Here is a 21,851-nt window from a genome sequence, read left to right on the forward strand (position 1 = left end):
AAAATATTACCCTTCCTGGTGCAAAATAATGCTTTGCTCTGGCTCTGAAAAGGGTATCCATAACATTCATGACATAATGTAAAGAAATTAGTCTGCATTGACTGTACAGCAAGAGTTCTCAGATGCTACTACAAACTGCTAAGCTGTCTTCCAGTTAAATGATAAGTTGCAGTGTATGCAAGTCTGCACACATACTTCAAAATACTGCTGTGATGGTGAGATATCACAAATATACAGTCCAGTTATTTGCTTCATCTTTGGAACATGAGGCAACCAAAACCTATCCCTGGACACAAATGGAACAAAGGCAGGAAATTTGTGCCTAATACAATGCTAGTCTATTGCAGATGCTTGCACACCAATGACAGGCCATTTGCATTCAGCTATCCTGCATCTCCAAATAGTTATTTCCATGGCCACATCACTACTGGGCGCATACTTCCAGAGACACATCTCTCTTCACAGGATGTGTCTTACCTCTCTAAATGGGAAGGCCTCTTAGTCATCCGGCTATGAATATCCCTGCCATTAGCAGTCATCCGGCTATGAATAACCCTGCCATCAGTAGTCATTTGGCTATGAATACCCCTGCCATCAGTAGTCATCCGGCTATGAATACCCCTGCCACCAGTAGTCATCCAGCTATGAATACCCCTGCCATCAGGAAGCACACTGCAGATGCATGGGTCATAACACTGCAGCTATCTGGCATTTCTTTCTAGCCCCAGAGATCCCCAGACATAATGGATTACATAAAGAACATGGTACATATTAACACCATGAGAGACCAATCCTTTCCCAAGTTAAGGGCAAGCTAGAACTGCCTCATAATCCCCCCTCCTACTATGTTACTCATCCAGTACCCAGAACGTTAATTGAACCCAAGTCAGCCGAGTCTCAGCCAGGGCTTCATCCATCTCTACCATGGAGATGACATTGTACGAACAAATTATTCTCCACAGAGCTTATTTCTTTCTTCGCAGAAAGTGGGTGATGGTGAAGAAACATTAAACAACTGAAGGGGAAATTATTTTTTTAAACTTATGGAAGGGAAAATAAACTTAAATATAGCCTTAATCCCAGAAAGGTGAATATGCTGTTACCCTCTCTATACATCTCAGCAAAAATGTTTCCATGCATGAGACTGCTAAGTGTCTATTCATTCCTCCAATTGCTTGTGATGCACACATCCAAGGGAGCCTCACTCCTCCAGCAGAGGATATCATGGCAGTGAGAGAAACTCAAGCTCTTCCATCTGCTGGACTCACACTACCTCTACCAAATTTCAGTAGCTGGGTCTACTGGTTTGGATGGCGCAGTGGTACAGCAGTAGCATTGTTGCCTCACAGCAAGAGGTTCTCCGGTTCGTTTCTCGGATGGAGTGCCTTCTGTGTGGTGTCTGCATGTCCTCCCTGCATTCGTGTGTACCAAAGAAGTCAGAAGGGGTAGTACCACTGCCAAATAACTGCAGAAAATGCAAAGGCAGCTGGCATGTTTTACATTACCTACAGACAACTCAGAGTACCCAACATGTACAACACCTCTCCATAACCTGACTCACACTTGCTTAAGTAAATTTGAGGCATGTATAACCCAATGTGGTACCAAAAGGAGATGACAGAGCTATTAATACACATTCCTACATACTCAAAACTGGAAAACAAGCCTGAAACAAATCAGTTCATAATGCAACAGTCACCAATGTAGGGAAAGGAGCACATTGTGACGCTCAACAGACAGTGTGTGTTCTGAACATATTTTACATCTGAAAGCTTGGAGTGGGAAGCCTTAAAGAGCTTCTCTAAACTCAGTTCTATACCACTTTGATGGAGCCTACCTCATCTACAAAGTCTGCATGCAAACAATGTGGCAAGAAAGCTCTGGAACAAAATATTAATAATCAGTGAGAAGTGTTGACAAGCAGGAAGCTATCATCAAGTAAAACGGGGGATGGACAATGAAAAAAAATAAAATTATAGAACTGAGGAAAAAATGTGGGATCCTTTTGGAAATTCTGAAGCTGGACTGTACAGCTGTCATTGTTACCAATCAGTTTCGCTAAGATCCCATTGACAAGTTTTCAGTCAAAAGGAGACTGCATTTTTTTCATCTACCTTACTCACAAGTGCTCTTCTTTAAGGTCATCCTTGAAAATGGGACCCCCTGCAGTCACAATTGAACTACATGGTTACTAAAAACATAAGAACGTTTTCTAGATTTTGAATGGAAGGTTGTGCTTTGTTACCTGCTTTTCCAATCTGGACAGCGAGCCGCGTGAGTTTTCCCTGGAGCACTGACTTCTCCTTCTTTGTGATGTTGACTTTCTTCTTCTCCTTCTCTTCATTTTCCACCCCCTCCTCACTCTTCAGTGGCTGGATTTCCAAGGCCACCCCATCCTGTGCTTTAGCTGAACCCATGACAAAAAAAGCACACACCAGTTAAATATCAGGATTTAGCAATCAACATTAACAGAGTCTCAAAAAATTTCAAAGTAAAATAAAAAACAAAAAAAAAAACAAAAAAAAAACTATTTGTTGCAATACTGCTTGATAAAGTGTGATTTGTCTGAATCATTACATTTTCACTTGTTCTTTAACTTTGTCGCTATCTTATTTGTAATAAATGAAAACTAAAACTTATCTGCTTTGTAATAAGGGAAAATTAAGTGTATCTATGCATTACTGGTGTGTCAGTCTTTAAAGTTCTTCTATGGTAATTTATACAGACATGTCTGCTACATAGTTTAATGGGATAGGGCAATGGTAGGAAAACTGTAACCTTAACTTCTCATGACCTAATTAGAACAATCAGTCCTGATACCAGTATAGATAATCTAAATTTATTTTGCTGAATGCTCTCACACCATCATTTCATTTTTTTCACTTGCACGGGATATGCTGCTTATTCAAGGAGAATGGTATGTATCTTCTTCATTATCCTGCTAATCACTACTCCCTTTCATAAAAAACAAAAACAAAAAAAGTGGGATTTGACCGTGTCACCCTCTTGGAATGAAGTTCATGAATACAAAATTAAATTTAAGGTCCCATCAGAATGCCAACTGCACTGTGACCTATGATGCCTAGAGAAGAGAGGTGTCTGAGCAAATGAGGAGCCTGAGCAAAAAGGAAGACAGCATCTGACCACTGGTGGAGACCACAGGTTCAGTTCACTATTTTTTGTGGGGGTTGTGGGGTGTTGCTGCATATCTTTTGCACCCACTTTTAGGCACTTGTACACCGTACTGGTAACACCACATGCCAGCACCTTGCTTTAAGAGACAAACAACCTATTTACCAACCCACTGTTGTGGATCTACTGCAAACTTTAGTTCTAAAGGGGTGAGCTCTGCCTGGTGAGATGGACTCTGTCTAGTAAGCTGTCATACAATGTTTAACAAATGGCATACAGTGAAGAGCTTGTTGGTAACAGGGGAAGATGATGACTGATGAGGAACGTTGGTAAGATTAAGTGTTGGACTTTATGAGACCAAACAAACTAAACTGCAGAACTAAACAAACTGTTTTTTGTTTGTACCTTATCATTCTTAAAGGAAGTCAAAAGGAAACAATGTGGCATTCTTTTAATGACTCACATCAGTAGAACAGAATGCAGTCTCTGAGAATGCATGCTACAGAAGGTGGTATCAGCATTAATGTGCATGTCATGACAATGCACAATGGATACTGCAGGTGTTAAGGGGATCTGTGTCCCTTTTGCTCTACAGGTTGGTAAATTAAGCATCTTAGATGCTGCTGCTACTGTATTCTCCCCATGAGAACTGAGACTCTGTATGGTGGGAGGAGACAGTTTGGTCAATGGCTTAAAATGAAATGCTGATGTAGTGTTAAAAAAAGGCAAAGATGGATAAAACCCTAACTGTGGCCTAGATGTAGCAAGTCAGAAGTGACAAACTTCATGACACCCATGCAGATGGGAACTGAAAGTTTGACTGCTGAATCCTACACGAAGGCACTGTACGAGCACATCCACTCGTGCATGAATCGTGCCATCCCCATTAGAACCAAGACACTCTCCTCCAAAAAAAGGAAGCCAATCTGGTGGTCCCTTGCCATAAACAAACTTTATAACAAAAGGAAGAAACTGTTGCAGAAAAGAGGAAAATCCCAGGAAACAAAAAAACTCCCTTATTAGCCTCAGTAAGAAGCCGAGATCCCTCATAAAATCCTCCAGAGCTACTTATGAAAATAAAATTGCCAAAGATTCCAAAGACAACCACAAGGCATTCTATAGCTATGCCAAGAATCTAAATGGCAATGCTCAGATCTGCTCTGAGCTACAACAGAATGGCATTAAATATACTGATCCCAAGAATATTGCCAGTATCCTGGCAGATCGATTCAGTGCAAACGTCACCCCCCCTCACCCCCTAAAGGGCCCATCTCAATACCGAAAGATTGCCAAATTCCGGTAATAACAGCCACACAGGTAAAAAACGCACTCTCCAAAGCTAAGAATACAGCATCCATGGGATCAGACAACATCCCAGGCTGTGTACTACATGAACTACAAATGAACTGGCACCTCACCTAAGTGCATGTTTAATCATAGCCTCACCTCAGGCTTCATGCCCACTGAGTGGTGCACAGCTACAGTTATCCCACTCCACAAGGGGGGATCCACCTTGGATCCCGGGAACTACTGCCCCATCAGTCTGACTAGCCTGATCTGCAAGACCATGGAACTTATAAACAAAGACATTGGCAACCTTTAAACACTGGACTCCACGCAGTTTGGGTTCATGAAGGGCAGATCTTGTCTCCTGAACCTGACTGACTTCTTCGAATCAGTCTCCAGAGCTGTGGACAAGGGTAAGGTGGTCCACACAGCCTATCTGGACCTTGCCAAGGCCTTCGACACCATCCCCCACTCTGGAATCATAGATAAACTTACCAAGCTGGGCATTAATTCCTATGTCACTAGATGGGCTGCCAACTGGCTTACTGACAGAACCCACACTGTCAAAGTTGCCGACTCCAAATCCAGCTCCAGACAAGTGGAGTACCTTAGGGTTCAGTCCTGGGACCGCTCTTGTTTGGCATCTACTTCTCTGAAGTACAGGCCAACACTAAGGGACTCTGGCTAACAAAGTTCGTAGATGACTGCAAACTGGGAGCATTACTGAATCCCCAAATGATGTGGATATTCTACAAAAGGGCCTTACAGAAACAGATGCTTGGTGCCAGAGCCATGGGCTCAAGCTCAATGCCAAGAAATGTATAGTTATCCCCTTTGGGAAAAAACATGTACCCATGAATTACCACATAGATGACAGCACACTAAACACCAAAAGTGTGATAAGAGACTTAGGGACACACATGGACAGTGATCTCACCTTCGATAACCAGATCGCCACAAGAGTCAGGAAATCCTTCTATGTGGCACACCTCATTACTAAGGGCTTTTCATCCAGAAAAGAAGAGGTCATTGTCCCACTGAACTCATCCCTCATTAGACCCATTATAGAATACAACCCCCCCATTTGGTATGTACCCCTCAAGACATCTGCAATAACTGGAAAGGCCGCAGAAATACCTCACTAAAAGAATCACAGGCCTAAAGTAGATGCCTTATGCTGATCATCTAAAAAAACTCCACCTATACTCTGTCGCATATCGTCTACTCAGAGGCGATCTCTGCTTAACATACAAGGCCATGTCAAACCCAGAGCTGTTGGGCATGCAACACTTAAAGAAATCCCAATCCCTCAGAGACACATGCTCCAGGGATCTAAATCTTGTCATCAGAATGAACAAAACATGCTGGAGGGATAGGTTCCTGACCCAGAGACTCCCCAGACTCTGGAATAGACTGCACATACATGTCAAGCAGAGCGCCTCTTTGGCCCTCTTCAAAAGGAACCTTGATGATTGGATGGTAGATAGGAAATTCACCCCAGGGATCATGCCAGTCGGCCTGCTAGACATGGGTCCAGGAAAGTAAATAATTTGGAAAGAAACAGCCAAGGAATTGTTACGGCTAGGCTTGTATAGGCCCTAGGGCCTATAGCCTAGTACCAACCTATGAACTTATGACCAGGGTTCTACTAGCAATTTTAGTGGTGGAACAGCCAGTAACAGGGGAGAGAAGAATAAAACAACACATGCTTGACTCTTTTGGGGTGGGGGTGAAGACATGCTGGGGGATCATGCATAGGTCAGGTACTCCAGTGGAGATTCTGGAGATATGATGTCAGCAAACTGCTCAGGTAGGTGGGCAGTCACTAAGGGGTGTGCCACCACATGCAGGGGTCTCTTGCAACTCTACTGCATGCCCAACTAGGTTACATAAGCCTTGCATGCAAGGGACTGGAAGCCTGAATCACTAATTAGCAGATATGGTACTGTAAGTGTCCTTACTCTTGTCTGCCTCCCACAGTTGCTTACCTCAGTCCTACACACTCTGCCACACTATCCTGATAGCAGGATGAGCCACTCAGTGGGTATATAGGAAGCGAAGGCTGGAGATAAATAAGCACGTTTAATAGCTGCTGCTCAAGCTTACAGCATTATGGGAGTGCCACCCTCTTTGTTATACCCCTGGCAAATGAGTGCAGACTCAGTGAAATCTAATGCTTAACAGCACGCTTTTATCATGCATGTTCATTAATAGGGTGTTCATGAACAAAGATGTCTGCAAGTAAGTGAATTCTACCCAGTGTAGAAACTGTTTTGTTCCTGTTTAGGACAGTTTTCAGGAATGTGAGAATATGTGAGGGTGTTGGTGAGACTTTGTGTCTGTGTGATACAGGGTTTGAGATATGAGCTGCATTCATTTGAGGGTTTGCAGTGTGACTAAAAGTGTGCTCTGTGTATGTGTGTGTGGCTCTGAATGAGAAAACAGTGAGACGTTTGTTTAGTTAGTGTGCATGTGTATGAGAGTATAAAGTCCTTGTGGTGTATGAGGAGTGTAAGTGACTTTGTGAATGGGCAACTGAGAATACGAAAGTGGTCTAAGAAGAGTTTCTCTGACTCGCTGTCTTGAGAAATACTTACTCTGAAATAACTTTGATCTTGGAGTTAGTTATGTTAGTTTTTGGAGGGGAAAGTGCGGGGGGGGGGGGGTTGGAGTTTGCCCCCCAGCACAAACAGCTTGTTTGTGTATATTTGCTGTGTGCAAGTTTGAACGTGTTGAATGTTGTTTGATTTAGCGTAGGAAGTGTGTGTGTGTGTATACACGACTGCATGCATTTTTGATGGGAGCAAGCTGCAGACTACCAGATATGTTTGCTTTGTCAGTGTGCCTTTCTATGAAGTAGTTATTGAATAGTCTAGTTTAATATAAAACCCAATAGAGACCAAAAAATGCACCCAGTTGTAGTTTAGGGAATGCCGATTGCACTTAATTTATGCAGGAAGTGTTGCAAGGAAAAATTATGGAGCAGAAAACCGTGAACTCTGTTTTGGATGAATCTACATGTAAACCCCAATTTAAACATATTCGCAGTTCCACACAGTAACAACTGCTCCATAACAAAAATGTCATGATTTACTGGGCATATGTTGCAGCTTTGCAACAGCTGAAGTCTTTGTATGGTTATTTCTAAATCTACACCTGGACTTATCAGCACACTACCTGAACTTAATTTCAATGACACACTGTCTCCTTAAAATGGATAGTCGATTAGCACTAAAACTGTTTGTGAATTAAATTCCCACTTGTTCAACTTGTAAAGTTCGGGAACTGTGGTTAGCTAAATGTATGAAGTACATATGCATGCGGTTCATCTCTCCATCCCCATTTTAACTTACACTTACTCTATAATGTGTTTTGCAAACGATAAGAGTGCAAGAAGGAAAACCACAGCCCATCAAAAGAAGACAGGAAAGCTGTTTACTGGGTGATCGGATCATTTAACAGTATTACACCTCTGCTGCTACACAACTGTTCCTAAACCTATCTTTTTTGTCCTCCTGACTCTTCCCACATGACCATCAATCCCAGATTCTTTACTGCACCATTCATTCCTCCTAACCCTCAGAAAACCAGATCACTTTCCAGTACTGGAAGGCAAGAGCTGGAGATCAATATCATCCAGTGCGGCTCGGGAGATGTTCTATATGCTCTTAACACTCTCCTATCCTAAAAGCAAGGTAAGGCGTTTGCTACACTGGACCCCTGTACAGGTGAAGTCCAGGTAGAGTACAAGCACACTACTTGGTGTACTTCAATTCCCTAATGTCCTTAGTTGCAATGATGCAGTTGTGAGTCTTCCCCAACATGGAGCTTTAGCACTAGGACTCAAGCAGCAGCCACACCCCCACATGAGGCAAGCCATACCTAGCAGCTCATTGCCATTCTTAACTGGACAGCTCCTTCAACTGGGGGAGCTGTCCAGGCAACAATTACAGATAAAACCTCAAATGACTAATTGGGGGGAATACTTAACTCATATCAAAAGGCTTTTAACAAACTCATCTTATCTACAAAACCATATGAGCAACATCCAACACTGTAGCATTTTATGCAATCAGGCTAGGCTAATGCCAAAGTTATTTAAGTCTGCAGAGCTGAACAGCTGTGGTACTGCTTGGGGGTAATTTTCCATCTGTGTTCACTCTGTATTTTGCTGGAATATATTCTTACTCTGTACAGAATAAATAATAATAACATTATATAAATATGGGGATTTTTTTTATTTTTGTCTAACTTATGCAGCACTTTAACATTCCCAGTAAATTAAAATTATATGTGCCACTTGTGCAACTGACTTCATAATCAGTGTAGTATTTGGACTTCAATCCCCAAATGGAAGCACAGATATTATGTTGTCAGCATGCTTCATGTCAGATTACACAGGTCACCTGTGGTTAAAATGTAACCTAACTTGTGACAAAGGACTGCAGAACACTTGCATCCCACCACCCACCTCTCATGGTGGTGGTAAAAGGCATATTTCACTCAAGGAACCATCCCTTGAGGCATGGCAAAATAGGGATGAATGCCTGCATTTTTTTTTACTTTCAGTGTCTTGTCTGTTTTGGTAAGTTAAAGAAACCAAGTCTTCTTTAGCCAGCACTGTGCTTGACCTAACATATTTCTCAAGCAAAACTAATTAGTCCATGCCAATTGTAAAAATGTTCTATATTCTCTAATTTTACTCTGTTGCAAATGTTATAATAATGTGTATTCATAAAAGAATTACTTTTCTGTGCAAATCCAGACCCTATATTTGTGCTGAGCTCAAAAGGGGAGGGTCACATGAGGATACGGCCTTCGTTTTTAAATGAACTTGGATCTGTATGTAACAAGAAATGTAACCAGCCTATACTTGTTTAAATTTCTATGCATACCCTTGTGCTCCAATGCAATATTATCATCATGCAATAATTCACAATAGCTATATAATGAAAAAAAGATTTTTGCGACAGTAACAAGGTTGTCTAAATTTAATTTTCAATATATAAATTCTTATTTATATAAAATGTTCTACAGCTCTGTAACAGGATTCTTCTAGATTAAAATTAAAAAAAAAACTCTTTAATCTGATCCACCACCAAGTTACAAACAACATTCATCTGCAACATTCAGAAAAAAATAAAGACAAAAAAAATTTAGACCAAAATGAACATAAATGTACATAAAAGTAAGACTGGACATAGAGTATGTCAGCTCCCTTCTCACAGACTGATGTCACCAAATAAGCAAAGATTCTGCCACCTGTATAAACAAATTGGATCACAGGAAGTTCAGTTAATCTAAACACTACTTCTCGAGTCTAGTGTTATCAGTCTGTTATTCAGGACGCAAGACAACGAATCACACCATCACACATAAGACGACCCTTTAGAGTATAAACCATTTTGAATGCAAAATAAAACACCAAGCAAACAAGTTCAGATCTGCAAAAAGGTGGACAACACAACTGGAGCCCCAGACTTGACCTTTGAGGCACAAGTAACAAAGAAAGAGTGGAAGGTAAGACGGGACATGAAAGGATGCCAGAAGCCTAAGACAGAAAGAAGCTGAGAACTGCAAAGAAAGACAGTTTGACGAATGAGGTCTCCGACACAGCCTGGAAAAGGGAAGAGTGGTGAAAGTCACACTGCACACATCACTCAAAGGCTATGAGTGGGAGGAGAAGGTAGTGCGCAGCAGGAAGGGTGCAACAATTACACAGAATGTTCAAATCCACTCAAAAAAACCCTAGGCTTATGCTGATATTACAAGGCCTGCTCCCATTATCCTCAATAAGCGCAAGACAATGCAAGTAAAAACTACCTGAGAAAACCTTCCCCTTGACTATCCAAGTATAACAACTTCACTCATGTCACAGTTACAACCAGTGCTGCTCTATACACAAAAACAAAACAATGTGAAATTCCCTTTCATCAACACATCTTAACTAAATTACTTTGGGTTACTTAAAGCCCAGACTGTCAGTGATCATTTTCAAAGTCTGTGAGAAGAGTACTGAAACACCTGCTCTGGCTAGTAGGACCATTCTGATGATCAGTGGGTGGACAGCTCTTATTATTTTTAAAATACAGTAAAGAATAATACTTCAGTTCTGAACAGAACACCACCTTTGATTAATTTTTGCAGTTAAAGGTAAGGCTGAGATTATTCTGAGGTTCTAAAGATGGATACCAGTACTGTTTGTTCCCCCTCCATTTTTCTCTCTCATTGGAGTGTTTCATAGAACCTTATCAGTCAAAGCTTTCTTCAGGGGATTATGCAAATAATTATAGTGATTGGATGGACATGTAAGAACTAATGAGGGCAAATCATGCCAGAGATTATTTTTAAATTTGGAATGGATGTAGATAAAGATTCAGATATCTTCTAAAATTAATCAAGTGCACATTTCTGAAGGCAAGAGATTGTCAGAATAATTCTAAAACAGAGAAATAATGATTGTGCAAGAGATTTTTAATGAGATACAAAGGAAAATATAAAGAGCTATTTTAGAGGCTAGATGAGGACTTTACAGTGTGGACTGCACTGTGTAATATAAAACAGTATAATGCAGTTAGGTAGAATATTGCTGAAGGGAGGTGGTGGGCAAGGGAGGTGGCAGATGTTTATCTGTAACCCAATATCAGTGTGTCCTATCACAAACTCAGAATAGGTGACAGACACTTTATTATAATATTGTACTGAATTAGTTACTGTACTGTAGACACGTTGCAATTTATTTCATAGAACAGGAAATGTATTGTATTTTGAATTTTTTTTTCCTTAACCACCCTTGTTGGAATTATGTCATATCAGTCAGGATTTGCTACATCTCTGAAAGATAATATACAGAATGGACATCTGTATCACAAAGGATTATACTGGACAAAACAGCACTTTAATAAATGTATGGGAAATACACAATTAATAATGAAGTCTATGTTTAGATTTCTGAAAGCAAGATCAATGTTACTAAGTACAAAAAGGTTTGGGGATCTTTATAGACTGCAGTATATAAAACCACATTCTAAAATAATCTGAGTTCTAATGGAGATGACAAAATAATGCCATTTTTGAAGTTCTTTTAAATTTAGCATTAGTATATCACAGTTCATGATTTCTTCTTACTTGGAAGTTTGACCAATGTAAAAAAGATATACAATTTAATGCATAAAATATTTTATTTCATACTTTCACAAGTCTCCCTATAGAAAGTCAAAATATATACTGCCTAGCAAAAGCCAGCTCTCCAAATCTTTGTATCAGCTGTGCAAAGCTAGAATTTTAGGGAGGGCAAACAGGACATCTGCCCAGTACCACAGCTCCCAAGCGTATCCCTCACTGTTCCACTCTGGTAGGAGTCCTCTGACTCGGAATTGTTCTACAACATCTGCTCCACTTACAAGCAATGATTGCTTTGGTTTCCACTGTGTTACACTTGGTCACAGTGCAGTTCAAAACCAATCAGTGAGTGACTGGCTTCCTGCAGTCAGCAGTTATCAAGTGGGTCAGCCACAGCCACCATTTGTTGTTTTGTATTACTGCATAATCAGATAGCAAGAATACTCCAGATTCACAGTGTAAAGAAGATGTGGAGAGTGCATTTCTTAGCCGTTACCTATCATTTTGCAAATATCATACAGCTACTATGCTTTTGCTTCCATCCATGGATTTAAAAATACTTACTGTTGTGCTGAGCTATTATTCTTTCTCTTACAAATCTCATACACCTGGCGTGCCATGCCGATTCTTTCCCTTAAATATATCAAAATTCAACAACTGTAACATGCTAAGGTGAACTCTGCTATATTTTTCTGCACCTAAGCCTTGCTGATGAACGTGTTCATAAAACAAGCCTGTAATCCTTCTAATTACTCTTTTCTTCTAATAACAATTAACAAACCACAATACACACTTGCGTAAATCGTACATTTCATATAAAATTATTTTTAATAACTTGCTATAATAGGACAAAGACTGGTGCCCTGTTGATTATTAGCTTGACTATTAATTTAGTAAGGTGTGTGTGTGTGTGTGTGTGTGTGTATCTATATATATACGGGTCTACTTTAAAACATCTAACACCCATAACATCCAATTTCATAACACTGACACCAGAACATCTAAAACCCATAACATCTAATTACATAACATCTAACACTACAACTCACAAGAAAATAACATCCCCTCCACATATGCCATAAAAACGAACAAAAGACAAACTAAGTAAATAAATACAAATACGCCCAAAAAAAGCTCTAGGAGAAGACTCAGACTAACAAGATAAATAAAAGCCATTTAATATGAAGCGCTTTTCGTTGCCTACGGTGAGGCAACGTCTTCAGATACTTTATAAATAAAAACACACAGTTTTATAACAGTTCAAGTCACATGATCCACCTAAAACATTGTATCAATGCAACACAAAATAGTACCAAAACATAAAAACACATATAATAATTAAACTATTCCTTTCCCGACCGCCTAATATTGTTCTAACAAAGTAAAACGTACTATTTATATTTATATTTACTAAACAAGTCATATATACACAAAGGTAACTATCATGAAAAACTTCTCCAAAGCTAACTTTGGGCTCCTAAAAACAGAGGTGGCTAACTTCACGGCACCCTTGCAAACAGAGAATAGTTGCATGACCGTCGAATCATATACCAATGCACTGTACGAACATGTACACAAATGCATGGATCTCGCCATACCCAATAGAAGGGGACTGGGAGGGTGGGCTAATGGTTAAGGTGTTTGCCTTACAAACACAAAGTGCAGGGTTTGATTCTCACAAGGGATAACTGGCTAGGCTTCAAATGGCTCGCAAGGGTAGTTAGCCTAGTACTAATCTATGAATCTATGAACCAAGACGATCTCCTCAAAAAAAAAGGAAGCCAATCTGGTGGTCCCCTGCCATAAACAAACTCAGCAACAGAAAGATGAAAATTATGCAGACTAAGGTGAAGTCCCAAGACTGGAAAAACTCCCTTATCAGCTTCAACAAAAGGCTGAGATCCCTTATCAAATCCTCTAAAGCTAGCTATAAAAACAGAATTGCAGCAGATAGTAAAGACAACCACAAGGCCTTCTATAGTTATGTAAAGAATCTCCACGACAATACCCAGATTTGCTCTGAACTACTGCACAGTGGTACCTCCTATACCGAGCAAACAGATATTGCTAATATACTGGCCGACAGATTCAGTGCTAACTTCACCCCCCCCCCCCCAAGGACCAATCACAATACCAGTAAGTTGCCATGCACCCAGTATTACTGCTGCAAAGGTCAAAACAGCTGTCCAAAGCCAAGAATACAGCTTCTATGGGACCTGACAATATCCCTGGCTGTGTTCTACATGAACTACAGAGTGAACTGGCACCTCACCTGTGTGCCCTGGTCAATCACAGCCTCACCTCACGCTTTGTCCCTACTGAATGGCGCACTGCTACAGTCATCCCTCTCCACAAAGGAGGAACGACTACAGGCCCTGGGAATTATCGCCCAATTAGAATGACGAGTCTGACATGCAAAGCTATGGAACGCATCATCATGGACCTAATAAACAAGGATATAGGGAATCTCCAAACTCTGGATCCAACACAGTTTGGTTTTATGAAAGGTAGATCATGCCTGCTCAACTTGGTCAACTTCTTTGAGTCGGTCACCAGAGCTGTGGATGTAGGCAAGGTGGTTCACACAGCCTAACTTGATCTGGCCAAGGCCTTTGATACCATTCCCCACTCAGGAATCACAGAAAAACTCACTAAGCTAGGCATCAACCCCTATATCACTAGGTGGGTTGCAAACTGGTTCACAGATAGAACCCACAGTGTGAAAGTAGCTGACTCCAAGTCAGACTGCCGACCAGTCACAAGTGGAGTCCCACAGGGTTCGGTCCTGGGTCCTCTCCTGTTTGGTATCTACTTCGCTGAAGTCCAGGCCAACATGATGGGACTTTGGCTGACAAAGTTTGCAGAAGATTGCAAGTTGAGAGCTATTATTAACTCCCCATGTGATGATGACATCCTACAGAAAGGCCTCAATGACACTGACTAGTGTCAGAACCATGGCCTTAAGCTCAATGCCAAAAAATGTGTCGTCATCCCCCTTGTGAAAAACCCGGTTCCCTTGAATACCACATTGATGGTAGTCCACTGAACAGTAGTCCACTGAACACAGAAGGTGTTATAAGAGATCTGGGAACACAGGTTGACAGCAACCTCTCTTTTGACCACCACATTGCCACTGTAGTCAGAACGTCCTTCTATGTGGCACATCTCATTACTAAGGGTTTTGCATCCAGGAAGAAAGAGGCTATTGTCTCCCTCTACTCTTCCCTCATTAGGCCAATCATCGAGTACAATGCCCCATTTGGCATGTACCACACTAGACACCTGCAACAACTGGAGAGGCCGCAAAAGTACCTCACAAAGAGGATCCTAGGCCTTAAACACTTGTCCTATATGGATAGATTAAAAAACTCCAGCTATTCTCAGTCTCATATCGCCTACTTAGAGGCGATCTCTGCTTGACTTACAAAGCCATGCCTGACCCATCTCTTTTAGAAATCCTCCAGGTAAAGAAATCCGAATCCCTCCACACCACACGCTCCAGAGACCTCAACCTCATTACCACAATCACAATCAACAGAAAATGCTGGAGGAACAGGTTCATAACCCAGAGACTGCCCATGCTATGGAAAAGACTTCCCATACGTGTCAAGCAGAGCATCTCATTGGCCCTCTTCAACAGAAATTTTGATGAGTGGATGGGAAATAGAAAATTCACCCCGGGGATCACTCCAGTGGCTCTACTCGACACAGACACTAAGAACTAAGGTCAGGTGGCATGATGCCAGGGTAATCCTATGGGGTAGGCTTGTAAAGGCTCCAGGGCCATTAGCCTTATACACACCTATGACAGTACAGCACTTCAGTAACTGACTACAGTATATATAACAATGAAGTGTCCAGATATGCCTGCTCATAGTACATTCACTTCACAGTACAACAGTATTTACTACAGATGAAAACATTAACTTATTTGTGCAGTCTACTAATAATAACAGTATTCACATATCTTCCATGAAGGTAAGAATTTATGTATAGGCAAAATCTAGGATCTACAATATTGGTCACCCTGTTGTGTTTCTGAGGGCACGTCCTATGTTTTAAAGTTGATGGGTTGAGTATAACACCAGTCATTGCACTGAAATAACTTAATGATTTGTTGTATGGTAGACATGTCTGGACACAGGCACACACACACTATATATATATATATATATATATATATATATATATATAGTGTCTCACAATGAACGGAAAAAAGTATAATTCCCATTCCCCCCTTCCAATTCCCTACAACTTTTATTTTCACAACACTGCCATAAAGAAATCTGTGTTGTGATTAACAATTTTTAAAGGGGGGGACTTAAATCCTTGAATTTCAACTATCTACAAAAACAACATACGTCATGTCCATGTATATCTACATCCAAGAGCAGGAAATTGATTTTACACTTTTATCACACAGGAATAGCAAAGATAGTGTCAGGTAGCACATTAGGTGGTAGTGCTGAAGTGCAAAGGACTTGGAAATAAAAGTGGCAGAAAATACTTAGCCCACCAAGATAAAAGCTGTAACTTAACAGAAGAGACTATGTGGTGCTAGAAGTTTTTAGCTGACACTTGCATCTCTGCTTTCATATTTCCCTGACAGTGAGGATGAACTGCTGAACATAGAAGCCCTTCATTCTACACTGCAGCTTTAAACAGTTTGCCTTGTGACCCCCTCAGGCTGTTTTTGATTTCATTGTTTCTGTAAAGATGCATTATTCTATCTTCCTCTTAAATCAACTATCCTGCATTTCCAAAAGCTATGCCGAGAATGTCTTTATTGCATTTTTCCAGCTCAATGACCACTGTTTGTATTGCACTGAACCCAGTAATGAGATCTGCACTAAGCAATGCTTTAATCCAGTGACTGGGTAAACAGTAGAATGGAATCCCTTGACCTACTCTAGAAAGTCAGTAAAACAGTATCTTTGTAAGTCAACTACCTAAGAGTTAAAAACATGTATTAAGGAAAGTGTGATGACATGACTTTCGTCCCACTCAACAAAAATAAGAAATTAAGCTACTGTTGCTGATTTTATCATTTATGGAATATCTATGGAGTCAGTAGGGGGTCTGCCATCTGTGGCCCTGCAACTGTGGTAACTACCAGCCTAGCTATCCCTTTAAGTGTTGCCCCTTCCATAATTGCCCAAGTGACAGTAAGCAAGTGAATAAATTCCACATCTGGTTTATATATATATATATATATATATATATATATATATATATATATATAAATAAATAGATATATATATATTTTTTTATACCACACATTCAGCAGGCCTTTAGTTCCATGACAGCTGAGAAATTCTATTATTCACCCATTTATGTTCATGAGCTGTGATAACCTGCCTTGCAGCATGCAGAAGGAATTTCAATTTAACAAATTGTCAAAAGAACACCACCTGAAGAGGACAGCACCTATAAGAGTAAGGAATTAAATTTAAAAAGAAAATTATAGCTTGAAGATAAACTTACAACTGTCTAAACTTGCCCACCAAAACAGGGTGTGAAAGATGCAGGGATTCTGCCCATAATATATATGCTTACGCTTACATGATTTCTTCCTGTTTGCAAGCTTTCAAGCTCTGAGCGTAACTGAAAAAGGGACAAATATACTGAAAATACTTCATTCAGTAGACAACCACTGTACATACACCTCAAGTCCCCTTACTGCAGTACTGTCTGTGCTTGTGGCTAAACTATAGCTTCACTTTTGCTAGACGCTCATATGTACACTCCAGTAATATGTGATTTCATGGGTTAGCCAAATGTAGCTTCCTCCCCCAGACTGGGCAAGTACTTTTTCAGTAGTAGAAAACAAAAATCAGAAACGACAGTCTTAAAAGAAAAAAAAATGTAGCCAACCTGCCATTCTGAAAAAAAAGGCAATTAACAAAATCGAAAGTATTATAAAAGCATGGTAACAATAACCAGAAAAAAAAAAAAAAACACACATGTATGTATATATATATATATATATATATATATATATATATATATATATATATATATATATACACATATATATATAGATATTGTCTGGCTCATTCTTCTGCATTGTATAGACTATCATACATTGTACGCCCCTTCCACTGTAAGAAGTGCATATTTATATTCTGACAAATCAAATTATGTTCTCTCCATAAAAGTATAAAGTGGATACCTAAAAATAAATGAATATCTTCTTGAACTAATAGCTGATCTGCAACTAAGTATCTGTGTGTGTGTGTGTGTGTGTGTGTGTGTGTGTGTGTGTGTGTGTGTGTGTGTGTATATATATATATATATACATATACATAGAGAGAGAAAGGCACACACACACACACAGTTGTAAAACAGACTGTAAGCCAGATAGCCAAATATTCCAGAATAAACAAAACAGACGGTGGTAGTTACTCTACATCTGTAACACAAAGGAAGTCCCTGTTAAGTGAATTCTGCTAGCATTCGTGTTTCCAATTGTGGTTGGGGAATGCATACTAATTTTCTTTATGTGAAGTAGTATACGGCACTCTGAATATTAAACATGCTTCTTAGCAAGAATAATAATACACAAATCTAAACTTTATTGTAGTAAATGGAAATGTAAAAGTAAAAAACTCTGTTATTTTAAAGAATGTAATAGTTGAACTTAAAAGCTAGAAATTGCACTCTGTCAAATCCTGGTCTATCAATAGTTACTAAAAATCTTTACATAATGGGTACATTTCTAGGCTTATAAACCATTTAAAAGCAGTAAAATGTCAGAAAAAGTATTTTCTTATACTGAACCTTCCCCATTCCACTGTGTTTACAAAGTACTCTGGTAAAGGAGGAATGGTTTCTCATTAAAGACAGCCTTCTGTTAAGGGGAAGAGCTAAAGTAATGACAAATTCCTAGGACAGCTACACAAACTCTGCAAGAAATTAAACCCTATTATAGCCTGTCATAACTGCACATGCAACCCCAGATATGTATTTTTTAAAAATATATATTATTCTCCAATAGGACATCATCAACTACAAGTACATAAGGGATTCCAGCCAGCAGATCCAAAAAAAGTGAAATTTTACTGGGAAAAGAGCCTTCAAAATAACATGACACATGCAAAGAAAACAACCTTGAGAACAAAATAAATATTTATGCATGGATACATGTAGTTCAAGTATATGTGTTTCAGATGAAACCTAAACAAAACCTTCTACAACCCTGAAATATATTTCTAGCCCACCTTTCTTTGGTAAGAAATTGTGAATTAACATGCAGAAGGTTATGACTATTGTAACAATGTCACACACTCCGACCATAAACTAAATTTGTACAACCGCAGTACCCTATGACTATCATTAAACTGCCTCAATAATGTAAAACAATTGTTGTGTCTTGCGGCTTATCCCGGTTAGGGGTCGCCACAGCGGTACTCCGGTCCGCTAATATTTGGTAGTGGATTTTTACGTGCTGAGTTACATAATTGAGTCTCCGGCTGATACAGGCACCCTCCAGATGGGTCTCACTGAGATGGCTACCTGGTGTCAAAATCATGGCCTCAAGCTAAATACCAAAAAGTGCATAGTCATCCCTTTGGAAAAAACAAAGTACCCGCAAACTACCACATAGGTGGTAATCCCCTAAATACAGAAAATGTAATAAGGGATCTGAGGACCCAAGTAGATAGTAATCTCTCCTTTGATAATCATATTGCCAAGGTGGTTAGAAAATCCTTCTATGTGGCCCACCTAATCACAAAAGGGTTCGCATCTAGAACAAGAGAGGTTATTGTGTCTCTCTACTCATCACTCATTAGACCCATCATAGAATACAACACCCCATTTGTGATGTACCTTACAAGACACCTACAACAGCTGGAAAGACCACAAAGGTACCTCACCAAGAGGACTACTGGCCTCAAACAGATGCCCTATGCAGCCCGACTCAAGAAATTCCAGCTGTACTTGGTTGCATACCTCTTACTCAGAGGTGATCTCTGCCTGACATACAAGGCCATGTCCAACTCAGAATTGATGGACATGCTCCACCTAAAAAAAAAAAAAACAAATCCTGGAAAGCCACGCGCTCTAGAGATATAAACCTCACCACAACGATAAATAGGACATGTTGGAGGGATAGATTCCTATCCCAGAGACTCCCCATGCTTTGAAAAAGGATTCCAATATACATCAGGCAAAGCCCCTCACTAACTCTCTTCAAGAGAAACCTTGACGGGTGGATAGGGAACAGAAAATTTACCCCGGGGATCACTGCAGTGGCTCTGCTGGACAGTGGCGCAGGGGACTAATGGCTCTGCTGGACAGAGGCACAGGGACCTAATCTAAGGGGGTGGCGAAAGCCAACACATTCTGGCTAGGTTTATAAATGCCCTTGGGCAGATAGCCTAGTACTTACCTATGAACCTATGAACCAGCCCTGATGCACAACCTTCAACGAAGGCACGCTCATTCACGCATGCCTCCACACAGAAGACGCTCTAGCTGATAATTGAACGCGACAAGGTCTTGCTGTTAGGTGACAACGCTACCGCAGCACCACTACCGCGGGACATAAATGCTTTAAATAATAATTGTATTACACGTACCGATAAATAACCTTCCAGTAAACAGAAAAGTACCATTGCCTGAGATCGATAAAATGTTCCTAGCTGTTTATTTTTTTTTTAATCCCAGACAAGGTAAAAATCAGGAGCCCTGTACATTAGCATGCTTTACTGAATAAGAATACCTCAGAGGAGAGGGATAAAATGGAGGGTTATAATTTGTCTAAATCATTCTTTTAATCTAAAGCTCATTACACAACATAGTGGGAAATGTCTGTGCCACTAAGGGGCCTTATCCATTAAGTAGAAAACTGCTTTACAGCTGGTTTGCTTTCTTATCCTGAATAAAGATGAAAAGCAGCAGCTAACATTTGCAAGTCAGGTATGTGGTGAGAAAGGAATCACAGTTTCCATTTCTGTGCAATTATCCACAAGCAAGATGCTAGGAAACTATCACTAAGCTCACACTTCAGTCTGGAAGCTTTTTCTTTCTTTCTTTGTGTCTTGCTAATCTGTGACTAACTGTTCCTGTAATTTTAATACCATGCAATACAATTACTTTAGCTACAGTGAGCAGAACAATTAATGACCGCTGATAATCACTGTGAACTCTAATACTGCTCTAATTCTAAGAAATTAATCTGTATAAACCACATATTGGCTAAAATGCTCATTTGTTATTATTGCCAAATGTACAAACGGGACCATTTTAGCACATGGAGTGCATTATCCCCGAAGAGCATCCTGTTAAGTGTATTTTTCCCTTGGCTTTTTCATGGCATCTGGATAATGACCACACTTGTTCTAAGTGAGAAGAGCATTTGCTTGTTGGTTTAAAGGGCAGATCATAGTGACAACATGTAATCTTCACGTGTGTATTCTATACCCAATAAACTCAGCATTCCTAATCTACTACAGAAGGAGGTACTTCAGCAGCTACAAACATAGCATGCTTTGGGTTCCAATGCATCTTCCACAAGCCATTCTCTCTGTGTACCCAAAGAATCCCCTTCAAAGACTGACTGGACAAAAGCAAGCCATGGGAGAGGTGTCCTTTAAGATGCTAATGTATAAGACTGCTGCCAGGAGCAACTCTTTTTTGAGTTAATTATAAGCTAGCTACATCAATGTTTATTTCCACTAAAAGCAACATATTTAAGAGCAGTGCAATTGCTGTGTTGCTATCCCTCCTGTTCAACCTACTGCCAACCTAGGCTTCGATAATGAGCTCAGAGACCGCTGGGGGAGTAGGGGGTGAAGGGTACCAGTTACTCAGGGAAGATACAGTGCCTTTGGGGAGACAGTGAGGCTGCAATAACGTCAACTTGGCTGGCAGCAGAGATCCTGCATTGGGCATAAAAACCATGAGCTCAGTGTTCCAGATGACCTCTGAAAAGGCCCCTCTGCAGTGAGAGTGTAAGATAGCCTCTTCTGACAAGTCCAGCTGGGCAACATTATGAAAATTCTCTTGGTCCTTTACCTAGGGGGTGGGGAGATGCCTGCCTCCTGCAAGTATATACAATAATGTCATGCTTCACACTAGCTGGGCAGGCTTAGCTCCTGCAGTTTTCAGTCTGTCTGAAAGTTGTACTTTATACTTACAGGAAAATTCATTTGCTGACTCTGAACTGGCAGGCTGCCAAGTCAGATAAGGTTATCATCTATCCTTCTTTATGTAGGACAGTCCCTGTTTGGGCAGTTAAGACCTGCAAACAAAACATGTGAGACTGCAAATGTCGTGAGATTTTAAGACACAAAATATATCCCAAG

At 40.2% G+C, this 21,851-nt stretch overlaps 1 protein-coding gene across 7 annotated transcripts in view; it reads right to left on the reverse strand.

Moving 5' to 3' along the window:
* The window catches only part of LOC122806463 (plasma membrane calcium-transporting ATPase 1-like), a 1,798,374-nt gene that overhangs the window by 388,074 nt on the left and 1,388,449 nt on the right, over positions 1 to 21,851 (reverse strand). For all 7 annotated transcript variants that reach the window (XM_044076929.1, XM_044076926.1, XM_044076924.1 and 4 more), the window contains one exon: positions 2,246 to 2,407. In XM_044076929.1, the coding sequence (XP_043932864.1) occupies positions 2,246 to 2,407 (162 nt within the window). The remainder of the gene's footprint in view (positions 1 to 2,245; positions 2,408 to 21,851) is intronic.

Source organism: Protopterus annectens, chromosome 7.part0 (genome assembly GCF_019279795.1).
Source record: "Protopterus annectens isolate FY-2018-M chromosome 7.part0, PAN1.0, whole genome shotgun sequence".
NCBI lineage: Eukaryota > Metazoa > Chordata > Ceratodontiformes > Protopteridae > Protopterus > Protopterus annectens.